The sequence below is a fragment of the Balaenoptera borealis genome (genome assembly GCF_965194805.1).
Source record: "Balaenoptera borealis genome assembly, chromosome: 16".
Classification (NCBI taxonomy): Eukaryota; Metazoa; Chordata; class Mammalia; order Artiodactyla; family Balaenopteridae; genus Balaenoptera; species Balaenoptera borealis.
In genome coordinates, this window is record NC_138872.1 from 42,908,426 (window position 1) to 42,934,735 (window position 26,310).

The 26,310-nt window shown below is 37.9% G+C and overlaps 1 protein-coding gene across 3 annotated transcripts in view; it reads left to right on the forward strand.

Annotated features, from left to right (window-relative positions):
* Positions 1-26,310, forward strand: part of MACROD2 (mono-ADP ribosylhydrolase 2) — a 1,990,905-nt gene that overhangs the window by 1,871,498 nt on the left and 93,097 nt on the right. For all 3 annotated transcript variants that reach the window (XM_082359151.1, XM_082359149.1, XM_082359152.1), the window contains one exon: positions 21,665-21,742. In XM_082359151.1, coding sequence (XP_082215277.1) covers positions 21,665-21,742 — 78 coding nt within the window. The remainder of the gene's footprint in view (positions 1-21,664; positions 21,743-26,310) is intronic.

The following is a 26,310-nucleotide window of genomic DNA, read 5'->3' on the forward strand; positions in this document are numbered from 1 at the left end:
GCACAAAATTTTTAGCCATTGTTAAATGTATGTGTTTATTTTATAAAAACAGTATCATATTCTATGCACTTGTTGTTAACAGACAGCAAAACTTTGTGGAAATCCCTCCAAGTCATTTGTGTAGATCTAATTTATCCATTTTAAAGCTCAAATGATATGCCATAGCTTGGATGCACTATAATTTATTCAACCATTATCCTATGATGAGCAAGCACTTTCTTCCCACTTTATTGCCATACAAACAATGCTGCAATAGATGTCTTTTCCCATATATCTTTACAAGCAGTGCTTTTATTTGCATGGAAAGATTCCAAAAGTGTGAGTTCTGCTTTGAGAAGTATGTGTTCTTAACAGATACTGCCAAACTGCTTTCCCAAAAGACTATAACAATTCGTATTTCCATCAGCAATCATTATTTTTGTTATTTCTAGTTTTTGCCAGTTCAATGGGTATAAAGTAATATCTCATTACTTTTAAAAGGTCAGTATTATTATCCCAATTTTGCAGGTAATTGAGGCTCAGAAAGCTTGAGAAACTTGTCCAGTTATCCAAAAGGTAGAATCAGAATTTGGAAACAAAGTCTGCCTGAACCATGCTTTTTTCCATCCTACTATACTGCTTCCCATCATGCTCTTCCCATCATACTGCTCCCAACCATGCTCTTTCCATCCCACCAAATCATGCTCTGGAGCAAGGGATATTCCTTGCCTGAGGGGGCTAGGATGCAGTGAGAGGGCAGCATGGGAAAGCTGAGACCCAAGAGAAGTCAGCAGGCAGTAAGACTGAGGCAACAGAACAGACCAGCCTACTTGGTCCACATTATAGCCTTGACTCTAACCCATAGTGAGAGTCTTACAAAGAAATGACTACACAGAAACCTCCAACTATATAACCCACCAGATATAAAGCCCAAACCCCTTTCTGTATGGTCTGGTTCCATACTTCCTCATACCCCACATGTACCCTACTCTGTAGCCCAACTCACATGTTTGCCATCTCCCAAACACCACTGGCCTACAGTGTTTGGCCATCATTCTGCCACATCTGTTTATTCAAGATTCACTTCCAATATCTTACCTTTACATCAGTCTTTTACGTCATTTTTCCCTTCCTCTCTTCCTCCTCCCCTCCCTCCCTTTCTCCCTCCCCTCCTTCCATCAAATTAACTGAGCCAACATTTCAAGGACAGGAATTATACTAGATAATGTGGGGTGGTTGGTGGGGGGATGCACATTTTCATCTTTCTTGATTTCTCCCCTCCTTATTACATTTCATCCCATACAATAGTGAACTGTCTTTTCTACTGCTCCTTATAAATGTGTTTAAAAATTATCATGTGCCTTGTATCAATATTATATACATGACATATCCAACTCACTAGAATGTAAATATCTTGAAATCAGATACCAAATCTCATTCATTTTCATGTTTCAAGACCAACACAGTGACTTGTGCATAGTAAGTCCTCAGTATTGGATATAGAACCCATCATAAAAAATGGGCCACTTATAATTCTCCTAATATCGTGGCCACTGTCCCAAAATATGTATTACTATTTTTAAGGCTCATATTAGATGAAATTCCCTTTCAGAATTCTCCTATTTCAGAAGTGAATTTTCCCCAAAATGTTATGCTGTAAAAACACAAATGTAAATTTGAGCCAGAGACTTCCCTATTTGTTCACTTTCAGATTTGGATATTCTTACGCTATAAGAGAACAAAATTAACTTCTTCTAAATGATGAATGTATATAGATTATTTCCAGTGGCTGAGGCTAGTTATTTATGCTTAATTTATGGTAAGGCTTTTTGGATAAGCTTTTCAAATGCTTTGATTAAATATGTTTAAAATTGGATTAAATAGGTGGAAGTAGATAAAAATCATTTATCTACTTTTTAGTATTAAAATTATATTTACCTCCCATTTAGTATAGTTTGAAATATACATATATTTTAATATACATATAGTTTAACATATATATAGCAATTGGAAGGCAATAGCAGTTGCTGTCCAATCACATTTTCACATATATTTTTTTTTCCTTACAAATTGTGACTGTAATTACATATTTGTAGCAGTCAATTCAGTTATATGATCTCTTGGGCGTATTTCTAAAGATCGGTGAGTGAGGCTTGGAAAGAAAATCATCCCAGACTAGGTTATGGAGATCAACTGAGTGGGATAATAACCCTTGTCCAACACATAGTAGGATCTAACTGTTGGTCCTAATGGGTCTGAATTAAGACAAGGAGTCCTGTAATCTATTTTCAGATTCACCGGCCTAGTTTTTAAGTTCTTTGGGGCAAGTCATGTACCCTTTATGAGCCTCAGTTTATTCTGGTTTCACATCACCACTGTGTGGCCAACTTTTTTAGGTTGTACCTCAGTTTTCTCCTTTGTAAAGTGGGGATAATAATAATATTTATATCACAGGGTCGTGAAAAGTGAAAATGCTTGTAACAGCTGCTCAAACATAGTGAACTTTCAGCAGGTGTTGACAACATTATTTTTTTACAATTATTGTTGTTAAATATATGTGTTGGCTTTAGAATTTTAACTACTCCAAACAGGACTCCTATGTCTCATTGAATCATCACCAAATCTATTGACATGTATAAAGTTAAAGAAGCTCGATCACAGGTGATTTTCAAAATATTTAGCAACAGGTGTGGCTCAGTGGCTGCCCATCAAGGTGAACATGCTCTGGTACATCATACTGGCAGAGACCAGTTGAACAGTGAAAACAACTGGAGTAAACTATACAGACAAGAGGGAGCACTTCAGAACTCTCTGTCTGGCCCCCATTCACCAAGGATTTGATAGCTGGGTAGCCTGGCTTGAATACCACACATAGACATTCCTTTTGTTCCTTCTATAGCTCCTTCTACCTGCTTTGCATTTTATTCTCTTATAGAAAAGACCTAGAATGGAAGGTCCATATATCCACATTTTAGGATGCTTTTGTCAGCGTGGGCTAATAAGAGTAAACATACATCTTTTTTTTTTAAACAATTGGTTTTTTTGTGTTTTTGTTTTTTTTTAAATTTTATTTATTTATTTATGGCTGTGTTGGGTCTTCGTTTCTGCGCGAGGGCCTTCTCTAGTCGCGGCAAGTGGGGGCCACTCTTCATCGCGGTGCACGGGCCTCTCACTATCGCGGCCTCTCTTGTTGCGGAGCACAGGCTCCAGACGCGCAGGCTCAGTAATTGTGGCTCACGGGCCCAGTCGCTCCGCGGCATGTGGGATCCTCCCAGACCAGGGCTCGAACCCGCGTCCCCTGCATTAGCAGGCAGACTCTCAACCACTGCGCCACCAGGGAAGCCCCCCATACATCTTTAAAGTAAGCGCACTTTTGAGAGTGATGAGGGTGCTATTAATAATTATACCAGGGCATGGTGGCGCAGTGGTTGAGAGTCTGCCTGCCAAGGCAGGGGACACGGGTTCAAGCCCTGGTCCAGGAAGATCCCACATGCCGTAGAGCAACTAAGCCCGTGCGCCACAATTACTGAGCCTGCGCGTCTGGAGCCTGTGCTCCACAACAAGAGAGGCCGCGATAGTGAGAGGCCCGCACACCGTGATGAAGAGTGGCCCCCGCTTGCCGCAACTAGAGGAAGCCCTCGCACAGAAACGAAGACCCAACACAGCCAAAAATAAATATAAAAATAAATTAATTAATTAAAAAAAATTTTTTTTTTAAATAATAATAATTTTACCTGGGCAGGCAATCACACTGGAACCAGGGAAACCAAGATGTGTACTCACCCCACCAAAAATGCACGAAGTCTTTTCAGTCTACAAATCAAAATCATAATATCACTCACACATATTCAAGAATGTTTGTTGAACTTTGACTCCTAAAAATGTACTATTCTTAGAGTATAATTTTTTTCTATCTTGTCACTTTCTTGTTAATTAGTATAAAAAATAATATTCGGAATAACTCTTTAAGATAGTCCCATAAAAGGCGTATTCCTAGCCAATCTGGATAAATCCAGAGCATCTGCTAAGAGCAGTCTAATTTTCTTTGATTTTTATTTTTTATTTAAGTAGAGTTGATTTACAATGTTGTGTTAATTTCTGCTGTACAGCAAAGTGATTCAGTTATACATATACATACATTCCTTTTTATATTCTTTTCTATTATGGTTTATCACAGGATATTGAATACAGTTCCCTGTGCTATATAGTAGGACCTTGTTGTTTATCCGTTCTCTATATACTAGTTTGCATCTGCTAACCGCAAACTCCCAGTCCATCCCTCCCCCAAGCCCCCTCCCCCTTGGCAACCACAAGTCTGTTCTCTGTGTCTGTGAGTCTGTTTCTGTTTTGTAGATAAGTTCATTTGTGTCATATTTTAGATTCCATGTATTAGATGATATCATATGGTATTTGTCTCTCTGTCTGACTTACTTCACTTAATATGATAATCTCTAGGTCTATCCATGTTGCTATAAATGGCATTATTTCATTATTATGGCTGAGTAGTATTCCATTGTGTGTATATATATATATATATATACACCACATCTTCTTTATCTATTCATCTGTTGATGGACATTTAGGTTGTTTCCATGTCTTAGTTATTGTGAATAGTGCTGCTATGGACATAGGGGTGCATGTATCTTTTTAAATTACAGTTTTGTCTGGATATATGTCCAGGAGTGGGATTGCTGAATTTTAGTTTTTAGTTTTAGTTTTTTAGTTTTTTGAGGAACTTCTGTACTGTTTTCCATAGTGACTGCACCAACTTACATTCCCACCAACAGTGTAAGAGGGTTCTCTTTTCTCCACACCCTCTCCAGCATTTGTTGTTTGTAGACTTTCTAATGATGGCCATTCTGACTGGTGTGAGGTGGTATCTTATTGTAATTTTGATTAAACCAGCCTTATTTCCTATGAAATGGCTTTCAGATTAACCCAGTGATTCTCAGACTTTAATGTGCATTGAAATCAAATATACATTAATATTTGAGTTAAAAGCTGAATACTCTACTCTAAAGGCATTTTAAAGGATTTCCAGTATCAATTTTGAAGATATGTACTTTTGCCACTGCTTAAGATCTGACTTCTCTGAAAAACAGAGACCATGACAGTGGTTCATGTAGGATGGCACGTGGTCATATTTTGACTGGGCAGAGACACTGGAGAAAGGCAATGTAAAAGAATTCACTTCAGATCCATGACATGGAGGGGCTCTTGCTCAGATATTCCCATGTTTAAAGTTGTATAGCATCCATTAGGATGTTAATAAGTGTAAATGAATGACAAAAGAATTCAGCAGCCAAAACATTTTAGAAACTACAGGTTTAGACAGGTGGTTTCCACATTGCAGGACTTTTCAGAGCCTTCAACATGCTGACATGCATTGAGAAGCTCAGGGGAGATTGAAGCATGTGGCATTTCCGATTTTAATTGACCAAATCTTATTTAAAAAATTGTTTTGTTTGTCATTTTTTTCATATATAAAACATTTTTAATCCAACAAATTATAGTTTGGGAAACAATCTCACATCCTATCCAGAAGAATTTTAAAATACAGTTTAAAGTTTTGTTTTCGATAAATCATAATCACTGTTATAATAAAAATAAGCAATAGTAAAATAACTTTTAAAAAATGGAGACTGAGTTTCTTAAATCCATTGTGGCACAGTGTTGTTGAGGGAATATTCTCCCAAGTTTCGGAAAATGATGTAGCCTCTCAGTTTTTGACGCTAGATTTCCATGAGCAAAAAAGTGTATCCTGCCTCATTCCTAATGATGTTTGTTGTCATCTATTCTTCCCACCACTGTTCCCAGGGTGGGTATATTTATTAAGAGAGACAGAGAATGTTTCAGAACTGCTCCATTCCTTAAAAAAAAGAAAAGAAAAATTGGCTAGCTAGTGGCAAAGACAAACATTTTTTAATCAAGTACAAAGACAAGGTTTCCTAACAAACATTGATAGCATTTAATGGAAAGTTTTCTATTTCATTTAGAAATTAGCCTTCTTTCTCAGGCCAAAGGGACAGTAACACTCACATATACACGTGTACATACACAAAACAACACACACATGCACACCCAGACACTGTTTTAGACCCAACATGAATCTGCAAGACAAGATTTCTCCCAGCTTGATCTTTGATTTATGATGTTTTTGTGATACTGGGAGACTCATAAAGATCTAAGTCTTTCAAAAGACGTGTTTTTCAAAAGCCATTAAACTGTTACAGTTTACCTAAACCATCCATAAATGCTGTCTGTGCCAACCACGTTCTGAAGCAGAGTCATTACTAAATATTCACTCAATAACTCTATCCTAACCATGTAATGCGACAAACATTTCTGTTGACAGTTAAGACCTTGAGACCACTCCAAGCACCAGGCAATGAACTTCTCTGAATCTTTCTTTTCAGTTTTAGGAAAATAAGCAACCATCTTTTCTCATTGTACAGTTTTCTGCTTTCTGCTTGTCGGAGCTTCCTTCCAACTGGAAGTCCTGGTGTAGACTCATCCAGAGAACTTGGATCTGCAGCTACGTATTTATTACCTAACACTGATGTTTGCCAGGATCAGCAGGAGGAGCTCAGGTTACCCTTCCACACATACACCCTTCTCTTCCTGACAACATTCTTTGTGCAAGGTCAAAGCCCCTCCCCAACTCTTCCCCCGTGCTTCCCCCAAGGTTGAGCTAACAGAACACATCAGACTCTGCTCCCATTTCACTCCAAGAAAGAGTGTCTCCTGAGTTTACGAGCAGCAATTCTTCCATCTCCACTCATCGTTTCTCCTCCTCCTACTTAACTGTTCTCCTCTCTGAACCATGCTTCCTACCCAACAGTCTGCCTCTTCCATCAAGTATAAAGAAACCAGGAACTCACTATGGTTCATATGGTGACCATATGCCCTGAAATTTTTTTATTGAAGTATAGTTGATGTACAATGTTGTGTTAGTTTCAGGTGTACAGCAAAGTGAATCTGTTATACATATACATATATCCATTCTTTTTTAGATCCTTTTCCCACATAGGCCATTACAGAGTATTGAGTAGAGTTCCCTGTGCTATACAGTATGGCTTTATTAGTTATCTATTTTTTATATAGTAGTGTGTTTATGTCAATCCCAGTCTTCCAGTTTATCCCTCCCCCCTTACACCCTGGTAACCATAAGTTTGCTTTCTACATCTGTAACTCTATTTCTGTTTTGTAGATAAGTTCACTTATACCCTTTTTTTAGATTCCAAATGTAAGTGATGTCATATGGTATTTGTCTTTTTCTGTCTGACTTACTTCATTCAGTATGACAATCTCTAGGTCCATCCATGTTGCTGCAAATGGCATTATTTTGTTCTTTTTTATGGCTGAGTAGTATTCCATTGTATATATGTACCACATCTTCTTTATCCATTCCTCTGTTGAGGGACACTTAGGTTGCTTCCACATCCTGGCTATTGTAAATAATGCTGCAGTGAACATTGGGGTGCATTGCCCTGAATTTTTAAGTACAATTCTGACTGCAAAGATTCTTTCTTCTTATCAGATCACATAATATGATTTCTGTAAGGAAAAAAAATAAAAGAGAAAAATATCTTCCTCCTGAGCATGGACTATCACCTCCTGGGGAACTAGGTTTGAGTGCTGTTGTCACAAGTATTTTGCTAGTTTTTCAGGAGGAAAAATAATGGAAGTGGGATTAAAAAATAAATATCTAAAAATATATTTGCTATCATGTTATGTCATCTTTGCTCATTTCTTCCTTTGAAAATCCTTTCAGTGATAATGAAGAAATTGTGTCCAAAGAGCTTTGTGCACTGATCCTAATTGGTTGGGTTTTAATAATAATGACAATCAAAAGGGTTTTATAGTACCCAAGTACCATCTCACTTAATTCTTTCAATGACTCTTTGAGATGGAATATGAATTAGGGAATGCTAGCTGCTGTAACAAAAATGTCAAATTGACCCAAGAGAAATTTATTTTCTCACGTATATAAAATCCACAGTGAGAGGTCATGTTCCCTACAGTCTTTCAGGGACTCAAGGTGATGGAGGCATGTGAATTTCAGCTTGTGGTCCCTAAGGCTGCCTTGAGTCTTGACAGCAGATAGGAAGAAGAGCGAGAAAAGGTTGCACAGGAGGTTTTTATGACCAGGCCTAAAAGTGACACACACCACTTCTGCCCACTTTCCATTAGCCAGAACTCAGTTGCATGGTACCACCTGACTGCAAGAGAGGTCCTCTCAGTCCTGCAAGTTACTCCTTCTTGTGTGACTAGGATAAAGGAAACAGATTTGTTGAATAGCTACCCTGTATTTTCCAAAGAGGGCTGGCATTATTATTATCACTATTTTTTCCCTGTTTTTACAAATGAAGCAACCAAGATTCAGCTTGGATAACTTGCCTTGGACTACACAAGTACTGAGGGCTAAAGAATAGACTTGAGCTTGAGACTTTTTGAAAAAACGAAAATCACCCATTTCTGTGTTTTTTTCCCCCTTATGCCATGAGTCTGCTCTGTATTAAGAAACACACACTATTAAGTCTTTATGGGATGTAAGCTAATGCCATGAAAATGAGTGGTAAATACTTGATCTTTTCACATTTCTCTTTTGAAGGACAATTCTATGTTTCAAGTTGCCAGCTGTTTTTTAAAATCAATAATGCCTAGAACTAAATGATAATATGTTTAGATTTTTGCCTGCTGTGTTTTATAGCAGACTCTATAATTTTATAATGTTTTAAATCTTCATATCCTTCCTTATTTCAGATTCATATTTGAAGTGGTTCCCTCAAAAATGACATGAACAACAGGGTCTCTACATAAGCTAATAAATGGGAATGTGTCACAATAGGGGCTCAAGCAGAGCTCTGATTCACAAATCTGCTTATAGGTTTTCCTAGTAGCAGATATCTTACTATATTTGGTCTAGAATTTCACACACTCATGTGTTATACAGATAGCTGGTTTTAATGAATCCAAGGTCAAGGGTATATATTTGGACCCTATATGAATCAGCTAACCTTATATAGGTCCAAGTTCATGGTCATATTAATATATCATACTTGAATATGATCTCATTCTGTAAGTCAAGTAAAAGGTCCTAAGGCCAACTGACATTCCCAAGCAAAGCAAAATGAGCATATTCAGCCCACTGCTTCTTGAATTCCTGTAATACTTTCATGTTTCCCTCAAAGTAAAATGCAAACGTGTAACTACAACATGTAAGACATACCATCGCAGACTGTACCTGACCCTCCATTCTTATCTCACAGAACCCTCTTTCCCCTCACTATGCCTCCATCTCATCATAGCCTTTTCTGGCCATCTTTTTAGGTAGGGCCTCTCCTCCACTAAACGTCCATCCCAGCCCCCTGTTCATTTCTCTGTAACACTTACAACTATCTGTAACCATGTAAACCTCTCTTTTGCATACTCACCTTTTGCCCATCCCTCCATTATAACTTAATTTTCACTGGGGGAAGGATAGCATATGTGTTGTCCATCATTTTACCTTCTAGTGATTCGTACAAAGTCTGGCCTTCAGAAAGTACCAATTAAAACGTATTTAGATTTGAAAATCTAAAAGCACCAATTAAAATGGTGTTATGGCCATCAACAAATATTGACTGGATTTTAACTCTTTATAAGACCTTCTGCAAGAGGAAGAAGAAAATATTGCTGTTGACCTTCAAGGAATTTACAATTGAGATGGAAAAATGAGATATCCAGGCATGTGTTACATAGCTAAAATCAGCAACAACAATACTAATTGCAGCTAATATTTATTTAATCCTTATTATACATTAGATTCTGTTCTAAAAATTTTACGTGTTTTCATTCATTCCACTCTCATCTATGAGACAAATGCAGTTATCACCCCAGTTTACAGACAAGGAAAGTTAAGCACAGAGCAATAAGGCACATGGTCAGAGGCCACTTAACTAGGATGTGACACAGCTAACAAACCAGACAGAGTGACAAGTACAAAGGAAAGATTTCATAGGAACATGTCAAAGGAGCTTGGGGGCAAGGAGCATCTCTGGCGTGGGGTTATCTGTGAAGTGTGGGTAGAGACTAGGAGATTTGATCTGGGATCTGAAAGGTGCACAGATGTCATAGATGGAAAGAAGCTATTCTAGTTGGGCAGAGGAGCAACCATGAAAGGTTGGAAGTAGGACATCAAAAAACCTATTTTCGGTTCGATGAACAGACTCACTTGGCCTCAATGATGGATCCATTCATCTACTTATTAATTAGTTACTAAGGTAGAGCCCTGATTATAAAGAACTCTGAATGCCAAGCTAAGAAATTTGGGTCAAATCAACATAAAGCAGAAATTTTCAAACATTGGATATTGTTTGGGTATAAGTAGTTTTTTAGTGCGGTAGTTGTTACAAATTTATCATTCTCTTTCTTCCTCTAATTCCTTCTCAGAGCATCCTCTCTGATTATACTTAATTAGACTCTTCTTTATCCCAGCCATGCCTATTAGCATTTGTAGATGCTTCTCTATATGCCAAATTAGATTTTCTAGTTTCTGATGGACCATCCTTTGGCAAGCTGCAGTTTCCCACCTTCACAACTCTGGCCTTCAAATAAACATGTCTTTAATTATTTGTATAAGTCAGGCTAATGCAAAATTCTCTAGAACAGCACTGTCTGATAGAAATAAGTGAGAGCCACATATGTAACTTTAAATTTTCTAATAGCCACATTAAGGAAGAGAAGGGTGAAAACAGTTTTAATAATATATTTAACCAGTACATCTAAAATATAATTTCAACATATAGTCAATAGTAAAATATTGATGAAGTATTGTATACTCTTTTTTAGAAACTTATCAGTATAGTTCTCTACTACAAACAGAACTGATATTCTGCTACCCTAGTACCACTGCAGGAATGTTTAAAATACTGAAATACTTACATGGTGTTTGGCAAACAGTGACTTAACTCCCCTCCTTGCAAGTAACTCCAACCACCACTGCTATCCCTGGCACACCAGGGGTCTCCATGACTTTGCCCCAGGGCTGTGGGCATGTGCATCCTGATCAGAGACACCAATGCCAATTGTTAAGGGTTTTGAATATCATCCCAGATTCCCTTATCACTACTTTGTCCATCCTATCCAAACACTGACTACTTGATATGGTTTAAGGATCAATGACAATTAACCCCAGATAATTGGGATAGGGAAAGGGAACCTTACATTTAGGGAAGATTCCATTTCCAAATCCATTTTGAGACTTTGTTCTGATGGGCAACAAGGGTACCAACTTGAATAGCTCACATTCAGAAGTCAAATAAATCATCCAAAACAACAGAAAGGCATATGTCAGTGTTAAGGACAGAATGTTTGTGTCCCCTCAAACACAAACAGATTTCATACATTAATGCTGCTAGCCGATGTGATGGTATTTGGAGATGGGCTCTTTGGGAGGTAATTGGGGTTATATTAGGTCATGAGGGTGGGTCCCTTCATGATGGGATTAGTGGCCTTATTAAGAAAAGGAAGAGAGAAAGATCTCAAGCTCTGTCTCTCTGCAAACACACTGAGAAAAGGCCATGTGAGGACACAGCAAGAAGGCTTCTTTCTGCAAGCCAGGAGTAGGGTCCCACCAGAAACTGAATCAGCCAATACCTTAATCCTGGACTGCTCACCTCCAGAGCTTTGAGAAAATAAATTTCTGTTGTTGAAGTCATTCAGTCTATGGTATTTTGTTATGGCAGCCCTAGCAGACTAATATAGTCAGTCATGGCATAAGGCAAATCTATTATAATGATTTCTAGGACTCATACTTAAACCTAGTCTAAAATATTACAGTAGTAGATTAAGATAAAATCTTCCTGGAAATAGAAAATAATATTTTTACATTAATCCATAGTCTATTTCCCAAGGTTCTCATAAAACAACATCTTACAGTATTTTGTTTTAACACATTTTTCTCAGTTTATGAGGCAAAACATTGCCCTCATCATACAAATGCCTTTATACACCCCATTTCCTGTAATACCAGATGTTGCCTGATTTTTCCCCCCACCAGGGTCAGTTTTAAAAATGAAATTTACTGAACTTGTTTTGTTCTGCAAGACCAGGCTGTTCCCCTCTTTAACTTTCTCTAAGTTTCTTGGTCCAGTATCTTTCTTTCTTTCTTTCTTTTTTTTAAACATCTTTATTGGAGTATAATTGCTTTACAATGGTGTGTTAGTTTCTGCTTTATAACAAAGTGAATCAGTTATACATATACATATGTCCCCATATCTCTTCCCTCTTGCGTCTCCCTCCCTCCCACCCTCCCTATCCCACCCCTCTAGGTGGTCACAAAGCACCGAGCTGATCCCCCTGTGCTCTGTGGCTGCTTCCCACTAGGTATCTATTTTACGTTTGGTAGTGTATATATGTCCATGCCACTTTCTCACTTTGTCCCAGCTTACCCTTCCCCCTCCCCATATCCTCAAGTCCATTCTCTAGTAGGTCTGTGTCTTTATTCCTGTCTTGTCCCTAGGTTCTTCATGACCTTTTTTTTTTTTTTTTTTTTAGATTCCATATATATGCGTTAGCATATGGTATTTGTTTTTCTCTTTCTGACTTACTTCACTCTGTATGACAGACTCTAACTCCATCCACCTCACTACAAATAACTCAATTTTGTTTCTTTTTATGGCTGAGTAATATTCCATCATATATATGTGCCACATCTTCTTTATCCATTCATCTGTTGATGGACACCTAGGTTGCTTCCATGTCCTGGCTATTGTATAAATTTTTTTTTTTTTAAACATCTTTATTGAAGTATAATTGCTTCACAATGGTGTGTTAGTTTCTGCTTTATAACAAAGTGAATCAGCTACACATATACACACGTTCCCATATCTCCTCCCTCCCGCATCTCCCTCCCTCCCACCCTCCCCATCCCACACCCCCAGGCGGTCACAAAGCACGGAGCTGATCTCCCTGTGCTATGTGGCTGCTTCCCACTAGCTATCTATTTTACATTTGGTAGTGTATATATGTCCATGACACTCTCTCACCCTGTCACATCTCACCCCTCCCCCTCCCCATATCCTCAAGTCCATTCTTTAGTAGGTCTGTGTCTTTATTCCCATCTTGCCACTAGGTTCTTCATGACCTTTTTTTTTTTTTTTCCTTAGATTCCGTATATATGTGTTAGCATACTGTATTTGTTTTTCTCTTTCTGACTTACTTCACTCTGTATGACAGACTCTAACTCCATCCACCTCATTACAAATACCTCCATTTCATTTCTTTTTATGGCTGAGTAATATTCCATTGTATATATGTGCCACATCTTCTTTATCCATTCATCCGATGATGGACACTTAGGTTGCTTCCATGTCCTGGCTATTGTAAATAGAGCTGCAATGAACATTTTGGTACATGACTCTTTTTGAATTATGGTTTTCTCAGGGTATATGCCCAGTAGTGGGATTGCTGGGTTGTATGGTAGTTCTATTTGTAGTTTTTTAAGGAACCTCCATACTGTTCTCCATAGTGGCTGTATCAATTTACATTCCCACCAACAGTGCAAGATGGTTACCTTTTCTGCACACCCTCTCCAGCATTTATTGTTTGTAGATTTTTTGATGATGGCCATTCTGATCGGTGTGAGATGATATCTCATTGTAGTTTTGATTTGCATTTCTCTAAGGATTAATGATGTTGAGCATTCTTTCATGTGTTTGTTGGCAATCTGTATATCTTCTTTGGAGAAATGTCTATTTAGGTCTTCTGCCCATTTTTGGATTGGGTTGTTTGTTTTTTTGATATTGAGCTGCATGAGCTGCTTGTAAACCTTGGAGATTAATCCTTTGTCAGTTGCTTCATTTGCAAATATTTTTCCCATTCTGAGGGTTGTCTTTTCATCTTGCTTATGTTTTCCTTTGCTGTGCAAAAGCTTTTAAGTTTCATTAGGTCCCATTTGTTTATTTTTGTTTTTATTTCCATTTCTCTAGGAGGTGGGTCAAAAAGGATCTTGCTGTGATTTATGTCATAGAGTGTTCTGCCTATGTTTTCCTCTGAGAGTTTGATAGTGTCTGGCCTTACATTTAGGTCTTTAATCCATTCTGAGTCCATTTTTGTGTATGGTGTTCGGGAGTGTTCTAATTTCATTCCTTTACATGTAGCTGTCCAGCCTTCCCAGCACCACCCATTGAAGAGGACTGTCTTTTCTCCACTGTATATTCTTGCCTCCTTTATCAAAGATAAGGTGTTGGTCCAGTATCTTTCAATCTGTATACAAGGTTCATGAGGCTGCTATACATTGGAAATGACTAGAAAGGTGAATGTTTTAAAAAATGAATCTAAAAGAGTGCCATACTTCTTAAAATAATATTGGTAATAAAGCACTTTTGAAATGTTTAAAGTATATACACATCAAAATTAGAAAATGAACTTGCAATGTCCAGAATGTGAGTCTGACTCTTACCTTGGTTGGTTAGAAAGTCAGAGAGTGAGGAAAACATTTCATGAGCCTCAAGAACTGGGTCATTTGAGAGGCAATAGCCCCTCCACCAATTCTTCTAGAAACTCAACAGTCATGCACTCAGGGAGCATCTGAGACTTTACCTTCTTTTCCTCTTTCTACTCTCCTTATGTTGCCAAGTAACTCTTAATGCTTCTTCTACTCCATCCATGGCTTCTGTTTCCTCCCTTCTCCTTGAGTGAATCTCTGCCTTAAGCTACTCTATGCTTTGAAACTTTCTCTGTATATTTTACCACCAAACACTCCAAGTCAAAGGAGCTGGTGGATTCCTTTCATCATCGTCTAATATGAGTTCTCTCCTGGTAGGTGGAGGTCTCATGACAGGCCACCTTAATTTAATGTCTGTTGGCCACCCTACAGGTGACCGATCAGTCACCTCACCAGTCACCTATGGTCCAGCGCTCAGGATTAAATGGTACAAAACACGGCAACCTCTTTTCCCAACTTTCCCTAGTTAGGTGGCAGACACTTGCCTCAACATACCCTAATGAAAGGCATCATGGCATAAGAGAGCTGTAAGTCGGGAAAATAGGGGGAGCATTCACATTTTTGCTACTAAGTCATGAAAAAACAGGTTATTGACTGTCTTGGCTGTCTTAATTTGGGTTCTCCAAAAACAAATTCTCAGACAAGGATGTGGGTACAAATGGTTTATTTGGGAGGTGGTCCCAGGAAGCATACGTGAGGCTTGGGGAAGTAGGGCAGGGTTGGGAGGACAGCCAATAAGGGGTACATTAATGAACAGCTTACTGTTGGGGGAAACTGGGACTCCATTCCTCTGAGAGATGTATAGTGAACAGAATTGTCTCCCTGAGGGGTGGGCAAACTGGAGTCTTAACTCCTGCATCCTTTGGGTGTCTGGAGTTGGGCATTAACTCCTGGGTGCTTCTGGAGTTGGGCATTAGCTCCTGGGTGCTTCTGGAGTTGGGCATTAGCTCCTGGGTGCTTCTGGCCCACCTGGGTCAAGCATGCCCTCAGTCAGTGTCTCAGAAAGCAGCTCATCTCCTGGAACCATTTGCTGCAATCTCAGGGGTAGTTCAATGAGATATGGTATGGGGCCATGCCTGGCTGTAAGGCTTAGCTGACCTGGGTTGTTTCTATTCCAGCTACTCTAAGAGATCAATCCTCTCTAAATGTTACAGTTGGGTGTGGGCTGAGAAGAAGTAAGAGAAAGAAGAGTGGAGTGAATCCAGCCTTGGGACACCCAATACAACAAAAGCATAGGGTTGTTTAGAATGGCTGAAGTTTGGATTTGGTTTGAATGTCCAATAATGGAGGCAATAGTAAAATAACTTGAGGTAGATCCACGTAATGAATCATTCTTCAGCCATCCAAATTATAGAATTATATTCAATAGCATGTGGGAAAGTTGAAGGAAAAAAAAAACAGAAAAAATAAACACATCCATTTTCATTTGAATGGGTTTTTGGATCTTTCTGGATGTGGGGAACAAAGAGATGCTAAGGAGAAGTCATCTAGGTCTTTGAAACTCACGTAAAATAAGTAACTCCCACAAGGGTCCAGGTGCTTATCTTAGTCTCCAAGCATGTCCCTTTCCATCACTTTGGAAAAGAGACTTAAGTTGTGTTCCGACAGGGTGAGTTATGACTGGGTCCTTGAGGACTGTAGGAATCCCTGGATCTTAGCCACTCTCTCCAAGCACCTGGCTGAAAACAGCCTGAGCCCAGAAGTTGAAGCAGCTATGAATCTGGAGATAGATTGTGCCTATTGCCTCAACTTCTCAATGAAATTAAATAATTGAGAAGTAGCGGCCAGCTGTTCGGCTCTGACCCTGCTCCAAGTAAGCGTCAAAAAAATCCCTCCTCCCTTCTCCTAAGGGGGCAGTCCTCTCAGTAGTAGTTACCAGATCAAATTAAACCAAAGTGTAAATAAAATACTTGTCTTCTCCCTGATTTATAGATGAACATTTTAATAGAATTCCAAGTCTGTTTGTATTTAGAACCATAGCTACTTTTCATGCCTGTGTCCTGGTCAGATTTTTTTTTTTAATGATTTCAAGAGAGCCTGCAGTGCAAGGCTTAACAAGGGAGAGGGAGGCAAGAACAGAAAGGCATCAGAGGATGGAGGTCAAGGATAGCAGGTCACAGACAACCCAACAAGAGAAGATTTGCCTTTGTTTACATCGCCAAAGGGGAAAAATTAACTTGATGGAAGGGGTAATTAAGCATTTCTTTTTCCATCATGGTCCAGCCCGGCTTCATATGCAACTGTTCTGTTTTGCATTGTGATGAATCTTCGTCGAATTGCAGAATTAAAGGCGGCCAGTTTGTCACTGATGTCACACAGCAACAATTCTCCCACTATTAACCTTTATTTTATAAATAGACAGTAAAAATCTCAGTGCAAGAACTGTCCAACACAGGTAGGCAGATAATGAGGGAAGAGTGGAAAGGTTTACAGAGACGTGTTGTCTGGAAGGAAGAGATCATTTGAACAAGTCAGCAGATTAGCATTATAAAGTGTATAAAAGGGATTATCTGCCTTGACACCCTCAGGTCCTAGATGCTGAAACTGCATATCTATGTAAAGTGAATGGATTTTCCTAGTTATGAAGCTTGTAGTTGTAAACCTAGAATCACACCTCCAACGTAATGCCCATCCACTCATGATTGACTCTCTTATTTGCTTATATTTTCAAAAACAACCTGCAGAAGAATACCACCTCCAGTGTTGGAATAAGCTGGTTTACCCAGGTGTACTGTTCAGAATTTGGAATATGTTCTCTTATAGAAACAAAGTTAGTATACGTGATGGTAATTCTCCCAGGCGTGTCTCAAAGACACTTAGTACCCAGATTCCACAGCTCTGGGACTGATTCTCTGCCTTTTAATGGGGGTTAATGAGAGCATAGTGGAGGCAAATGACCAACCATAGCTCAGCTCCCACTTCTCAGGGCCATGTCCTGTCCTGTGGACCCAGTTCCTTTTCAGGTAAACATAGTTCAGCCTGTGTATCCAGCATCACGGAGACCAAGCACAGTTCTGAGCTTTGCCATCTGAATCCTCTGGGAATGTATTGCAGGATATATTTTTCCTTCATGTATGGAGGCATCACTGCAAAGCTTCAAGGAGACCCTAATCAGCTGTAGAGACTCTAGTTTATTGTGAATTATCACACTGTTCAGCTGGAAGAAAAATTACTTTATTCCAATTGCTTCACACATTAAACCAGCTAAATGAACAGACCAGGATAAATGTTTTGCTTGGTTTAGCTATTTTATAAGAATCAAAGGCAATCCAGGTGATTGTATTTCTGTGCAACTTTTGCATCAAGCTAAGGTGCTCACATATGGATGCTGACACGTTACAGAGCAAGAATATTTTACATGTAGGCATTCACACATGGCATTTATTTTGTTCAGACCCATTAGAACTTTTACACCCAAATGACCTCTTGCCGCTACTCTGAATAATAGTCAGGGGCTACCTCTCTTACTAGATGGATTTTGCTCACCTCCTGGCTTGAAAATGTCCTCAAAGATAGTTAATCAGACTTCCCTGGTGGCGCAGTGGTTAAGAATCCGCCTGCCAATGCAGGGGACCCAGGTTCGAGCCTTGGTCCGGGAAGATCCCACATGCCTCAGAACAGCTAAGCCTGTGTGCCACAACTACTGAGCCTGCGCTCTAGAGCCCGCGAGCCACAACTACAAAAGCCCGTGCACCTAGAGCCCGTGCTTCGCAACAAGAGACGCCACCACAATGAGAAGCACGCGTGCCGCAACTAGAGAAAGCCCGCACACAGCAACGAAGACCCAATGCAGCCAAAAATAAATAAATAAATAAATTTATTTTTAAAATGGCAGTGTCACTGGCATTAGAGTATACATTTCTATAGTTATTTTTAACCTTGTTGGGGTCACGGATCCCTACAAGAATATGACAGAAGCTATCTCCTCCCAGAAAAATGAACATATGAATATATGCACACATTTGCATATCATTTCAAAAAGGTTTGTGGACCCCTAGAGTATATTTAGTGGTGCTCTAGGGTTAAGAACTTTTGTTCTAAGGGAAGGTTTTCAAAAGAGAGAGCATTTATTTTGATTTATAGTCTGGATATGTTTATTAAAAATTCAATAGTATCATCATTTATCATCACAGCTTAAATCTATACATGTACTATCCTGTGTAGACATGTGTAATTGACCTCATTAAAAATGACCTACCTACCGTTTAGAATTTCTGTCTTTAGAACTTTGGCTTGGCTGTTTGATTTAATATTTGCATTTGAAAAAGTTCTCTAATAGGACATTGACCTTAAGGATTTTGAAAGTCAGGATCTACATATAAATTTAATTCAAATTCTCTGCTATTAAAAGAACATTGACAGAATCTCAGAATTAGGTGATAACACTTTTACATTTTTTGAACATTACCAAATGATAATTTTTAGAATTAAATAAAATGTGAATCCGAGGTGATTCAAGAATTTAGTATATACAACTATAGTTTTCCTGGTAGTTTATGGAACTTACACAGAAAAAATAGCCTCTTTTAATGACCATACATACTGGATATATTTTCCCTCTTTCTCATTATGAATAATGACTTTATATACATATATAGTACAGCTTTCATCCCCTCCCAAGCAGAAAATCTCCAGTCATTTCAAACCCATGACTAAGTGTAATGTAATGGGATCCATGGTTTAAAACATTCAGGATCAAAACCAGTCCTGCTAAAGTTCATGAGACTGGAAATTCACATAGCCCTTTTAATAGAGACACTATAGTGGAAACAGTCTTCTGTAGCCACCTGGTTATTTGTGCATGCTATCATGAGCTTATACTTTTTATCTTGCTTTATTGCTGTACATACAATAGGTATGTACACTTCTGGAGAAGAGGCTCACATACAAGACAAAGTGAACTTGTGGCTTTGGTGATGGGTCATATTGATGGGAAATTCTTGTCATCACATAAAGGCATATTTCTGTACACACACAATATACTGAAACATCATATTTCTCGGATGCATAGTCTTTTATATATTTTATTTCCAAAGCCAGGACACATTCTTAGAGTTTATACTGTGTTATAGTTCATTTGGTCTCATTTTTTTAAATTCTATACAAAATAATAGTGCAAATAACAATTGAAGGTATCTTGGATTCAATGAAATACATTGTATATATTAGAGCACAAAAGATCAGAAGGTACCTTAGCAATGTTACAGCAACTCCTCAAGGAAATTGAAATTAAAGGGTCATTTAACTTACCAAAGACACAGATGTTGGTGACAAACAGGTATAGACTAATGATTAATTTTTTAAGTACTTTCACCCATCTTACATGACTCATTGGACCATAAACTTGTAAACTCAGTGTAAATCACTTTTCAAAAGACATTTCTTAAGTCATATTTGGTACATGAAACATAATGTTTATGTAAGTTAGAAAGTATAATGAATTATTGTTAAGTGTAAATGAATAAATTTTAACTACATACAAAATCTTGGATAACCTTGAAAGAAATGAGTGTTGTACAAGGCTACATATCAAATGGTACCATTTTCTATAAACAAGTAGAACTAAAATACTTTCAAAATTAAAATTTAGCCTGGTTCATATAGTACCTTTTTTCAGTCATTGTTCATTTTCAGTGTTCATGTGGAAAAAAAGTATTCAAATGATATTTTTTAATCCACATGTTAGATTTAAAATTAAAAAGGCGTATTTTAATGGGAGCTAATTTAAAACAATTTGACTTGAGTGAGATAACAGTTTGGGAAATGTGTCTGTGCTCAAGTTTTGCTTCCAAATTGGACTTTGAAACTTATTGTCACTCTCAGAAAGAAATAAGAAACAGTGCAGATACTTAAACATTTGCCTTGGGGGAATTATTTGCAGTCAATTAAAACCATACACTTTGGGTGTATACTTGCTTCACTGGTTATTAAATTTGAATCTTATGTTAACTACCCAGGTTTCTCACTTGTCCATCAAATGTTGCTTGTGGCAAGTTGGAGAAACAGACTTTCTCATAATATTCTAAAACATATTGTTTAAAGCTATCTCCTAGTTTGGGGAGGGAGAGAGAAAAATGGGTAAGGGAAACAAAGCAAGAATGATTTATTTCAGATTCCATCTGATTCAGCTCTGTTAGGAAGTTAAAACACAACTGAGGAATATGAACTCAGTAGAGAACCCATTTGTATTAGACGTGCTGGTCTACCACCCTCAGCTCTCTCCATGGCCACATGCATACAAGATTAGCTCATGACTTTTAGATATCTTTGGATTATCACCCTTTTAACCGCATGAAAAATATCCACTAGATTGTAACCGCTACGAGAGCAGAGATTTGTTGTTTTGTTTACTATTGACTCCCCAGTGTCAAGAACTGTGCCTGGCGTAGAGTTGGCCCTTAGTAAATATTTGTGGAATGAATGAAAGATCTATTTTCTGTCTTCTTGCTGACCTACTCACGTACTCTTTCCAATGGACTTTGAAGAGCCTCCCTAGAGGTCTCCAACATCCAACAGGGGGCCCTTTGTAGCTTTGCAAGAGTCCATAAGTCACTGGAATCCTTTTAGCCACATATTTCCTGTAAAATACATCATACGATTAAAAAAAAAAATGATGAACTTATGCTGATCCCACGTTTAAATGTGCTACACAAGAGAAAGGGTGAAGTTGCACAAAACAGAAGGTTTGTGTTCCCCCTTTGCTATCTTTCTACTGGTATAGCTCCTGAGGAAGATGAACTTAATTACCACTGGATTTCAAAGCTCTACATCTACCTTTTTCAAGGACTCAAGGCTCCCATATATGCACAACGACAGTAATGGAAGCATTAAGAACATTAAAATTATATTCCTTTAATCTTCTCTATTTTGCCTTCCTTTCATATCCTTTTGTGCAATTCTCCTAAGATTTTCACTGATGCATACATAAAGCCTGCTTATATTTTCTTCCTTGTTGTGAAAAAGATATTCTAGCCGAATCTTTACCGTTTTTACCTTGTGAACTTTGTGCAGACATCTTATGCAGTACTTTAAGAAAAGCTTATTTATTGATGAAGATATTTAAGTATTTTAATGGTATTTTTTGAAAGTAATAGATTTTTCCCCCAAACATAGATCTATTCTTTTAGTGCTGGAGGCTGCTGTATTTCCTGGTTAAAAATGCTGACTAGGGATTTTGCTTGTTTGTGATGTCAGATTCTGCAAAGGATGACAATATTACAAAAGAAAATGAAGTAACAGATCACTCTGCATGTGGCCAAGATCATCCCAATGGTAAGTTGTGAGATTCTTTTTCAGTTGTTTTTTTTTTTTTTTTTTTTCTGCTTTGGAATATTGCATTTTCTAAAACCCAGATTTTACTTTTTCTGGAAAAATGGAATCTGGAATCTTGAACAACTCAGGAATTAGGGGCACCAGCCCTCCACACAGTCAAAAATCGGTGAACAACTTTATAGTCAGACCTCCGTATCTGTGGCTCCACATCCACAGATTCAACCAACCACAGACTATGTAGTACTGTAGTACATATTTGTTGAAAAAAATTTACCTATAAGTGAACTGCACAGTTCAAACCCATGTTGTTGAAGAGTCAACTGTATTTTACTAGAGCTAAATACCAGCTGATTGGTAGCTGCCACATTTAGAAGGGATGTTTGCTCTCCACAATACTCATTACTCATTAATTTTGTACCTGGCTGGCTTCATTTATTTTTGTTACCTGACTGAACTCTGTAGGCATTGGATTTGCAACTACTGGAGGGAAGATATGATACCAATGAGAATAAATGTGAAACATGGAGACAGTGTATACAGGAGATTAAATCTACATCTCCTTGGAATACCAAGAAGAGATAATAGAACAAATAGAAATGAAGCAGTCTTTAGAAAAATAACAGAAAAAAAGTTTTCCTAATGCAAACCAGTTCCTCTACCCAAAACACAAGAGTACATGTTATATTTATAGGCAAAGATAATGAAAACTCAAATGAGAACAGAAACCTACAAATCCTCATGGAATTTCTGAAGATCGATAATAAAGGAGGGCTTTTAAAGCATCTAGGAAATTCAAAATCAGGTTATAAGCAAAATCACCAAAATCAGATTAGCCTTAGCCTTCTTCTTCCACAGCTCTAAATCCTCAAAAACAAAAAATGGAGTAACATTTCCAGAGCTCTAAAGGACACCATGTCTATATTTAGTGAAGTTATTATTCATGCATGAAGTCAAGAGTAATATTTTCTCAGGAATAGAAAGATTAAGAAAGTATGCCACCCAAGTGTCCTTTCTGAAGAAACTAACAAAAGGCCTGTGCAGATACAATAAATACAGAAAGGAAGGAAACATTCAAGACTGAGAAAGGCACAGTTGGAAAGGACTATGTGATAAGAGACTCATTTAAATGTATGAAAACGTTGAAATAATTGTTTCAAAATTAGTATCAAAAGAGCTTACTTAAATGGTTGCTTTTACCTTTGAAAATTATAGTATATTATTTTAAATGAGAAAGAAAAAGAAGGAGACGTTTTCACTTTCAGCAATGAGAATCTAAATAATTTAGACCATTACTCCCACTAGACAACCTGGACCAAAAAAAATAATAATAATTATATATATATATATATATATATATATATATATATATATATATATATATAATGAATATGTATGAAAATGGACATACAGAGACAGAATTTGAAACTGTTTTTACCTTAGGGCATTTGCTGATTCTGCAAAAGGCATCTTACGTCCCACTGCTCAAAAGGGCAGAGGGCCCTGGTAAACCCCTGTGTTTCGGGTTGAAACCCCAAAGATGTATACCTTAGCAGGAAGAATGAAACAGCAGTAGATCAGCCTCTTGCAAGACTGCTACTCAGCTTCAAATCATCTCAATCCCCAAATTAAATTAAGATCAACCTAGATTATCAGTCCCTCTAGGTACCTGAGAAAAACAAATGTAAATTACATACTAGATGGGGGTAAAAAAGTATTCTAAGTTTCAAACCATTTACATAAACAATTTGTTAAATATAATATCCAGCTCACACAGACAAAAAATAGCCAGAAAAAAAATAAAGAAAGGAGGTAACATGAAAAACAAACAGTCAAGGGTGGCAAGCCCACTTGGGCTGAAAATAGTAGTGTTACAAAGTATAAAACACAAAGACTATAAGGGGGATAAAGACAAGAGTGAAAATTTTAGCTGAGAACTGAGAATTCAAAACAGAAAAAAAGCAAAAAAGAAAAAGTCTAGAAGTAAAAGATGCCACACTGAAATGAAGAATTCAGTGAGCGGGTTTATGGTTTATTAGACACAGATGAAAGAGAATTTGTGAACTAGAAGTTAGGTCAGAAGAACATATTGAAAATAAAAATAGGAGAGAAGCAAAGAATAGCAAACTGAAGAAAGGGAAAAGATATGGAGGATAAAATGTCAAAGTCTCTTACGCATGTAATTGGAATCCCAGACAGAAAGGGGAGAGGGAATTGGGCAATACTTGAAGAAATTCTGGTAACAAGGGATATTAAGCCACATGTTCCAAAAGTCCTTTGAACTCCAAGCAAAATAAATCTACAACCAGGCCCATATAGTAAAGTTCCTGAAAGCCAAAGATAAACAGAACATCCAAAGGCAATTATCAAACAACTGGACTAATATCTAACTTCGCAAAAGAGAGGATGGAAATAAAAAGACAGTACAACAGAATAGCTTCCGACCAAGGATTCTAAACCCAGAGAAAATGTATGTTTCAAGAATAAAGGTTAATTGAGAACATTTCAGACCAAACAAAGCAAACTTCACCACCAAAAAATGCTGGTGTTCTTCAGATGGGACATTGATCCCAGAAAGAAGATCAAAGATGAAGGAAAGAATTAAAAGCAAGGTAAATAGTAATTGTTGGATAAATGTAAATGAGTATTGATGGTACAAATTAGTAATGATGACTGTAATAATAATGTACTATGGGAGTTAAGAGATACTTAGAATTAAAACAGGGAACTCTGCTCAATATTATGTAACAACCTAAATGGGAAAAGAATTTGAAAAAGACTAGATACACATATATGTATAACTGAACGACTTTGCTGTACGCCTGAAACTAACACAACATTGTTAATCAACTATACTACAATATAAACTAGAAAGTTTAAAAAATAAATAAATAAATAAAAATAAAATCTCTGTAAAAAAATTAATAAAATAAAATTGAGGTAAATTAAAGTATGCTAATGTTTTTCCATTGTCATGGAGAATAAAAGCACCAATTCACATTAAACTTTGGTAAGTCTCAGTGATGCCCGAGAGTCAGGAAGTGAGGTGAGGCCTGTGGTTGTCCCCGCTGACTGTCTGGAGAGACTTTCCAGGCCACAGTGCACAACCCAGCAGACTCCCTGAGTGGAGGACACAGAGCTGAGAGTCCTGGGAGGCCAAGCATCTAGTGTTTCCAGGGCAGGGTCCTGGAGAGGAGAGAGCTCCACACGGGGAACGCTCTAGAGACCTCCAGAGGGAATCCCTCAAGTCTTAAGCTGAGTATTGATCTGCTCATGCGTAAGAGGCTGGGTCAAGAACATTAAAGGACTTGAGGGAATGATACCTGGAGCTTCCACGGGGCTGAGAGGAGTGCCTGTTCCCACCAGGCAGACAGGAAAACCTAAAAACTCAAGAGGGCTCAGAAGGGGTTTACCTCAATAGTGGAGAAAACTAGCAATTCACTAAATGCTGCTCTTGTCCTCCGCAAGCCAGCTTACAAACAAGACTTAAAAGGACCAAACTGTTTCTGAATAACTTAACTGATCCTAGAATGAAACTCAAGAACATTTATAGAAATAGGAACATACCTCACATCCAACAGAGTCATCAACAAAATTACCGGGCATGAAAAGAAGTATTGGAAGACAAATCTCTATGCAGCTCTTGTGTTCCTGCATGTTTTATGAGCAGAGGTCCTTACTGCCTTTGTTTTGGCCAATCTTTTCTAGGGTGTTTGTACAGGCACACCTTGGAGATATTGTGGGTTCTGTTCCAGACCACTGAAATAAGCAAATATTGCAATAAAGCAAGTCACATGAAGTTTTTGGTTTCCCAGTGCATATAAAAGTTATGTTTATACTATACTGTAGTCTATTAAGTATGCAGTAGCATTATGTCTAAAAAAACAATATACATACCTTAATTTTAAAAAGACTTTATTGCTAGAAAATGCTAACTATCTTCTGAGTCTCCAGGGAGTCGTGATCTTTCTGCTGGTGGAGGGTCTTGCCTGGATGTTGGTGGCTGCTGACTGATCAGGGTGGTGGTTGCTGAAGTTTGGGGCGGTTATGGCAATTTCTTAAAATAAGACAACAATGACATTTTCCACATCACTGACTCTTCCTTCCATGAACGATTTCTCTGTAGCATACAGTGCTGTTTGATAGCATTTTACCCACAGTAGAACTTCTTTCAAAATTGGAGTCGATCCTCTAAAACCCTGCCACTGCTTTCTTAACTAAGTTTATGTAATGTTCTAAATGCTTTGCTGTCATTTCAACAATCTTCACAGCATTCACCAGAATTAGATTCCGTCTCAAGAAACCACTTTCTTTGCTTTTCCATAAGAAGTAAATCCTCATCTGTGAAGGTTTGATCCTGAAATTGCTGCAATTCAATCACATCTTCAGCCTCCACTTCTAATTCTAGTTCTCTTGCTATTTCTACCACATCTGCAGTTATTTCCTCCACTGAAGTCTTGAACCCCTCAAAGTCATCCATGAAGGTTGGAATCAACTTCTTCCAAATTCCTGTTAATGTTCACATTTTGACCACTTCCCATGAATCATGAATGTCCCTAATGGCTTCTCAA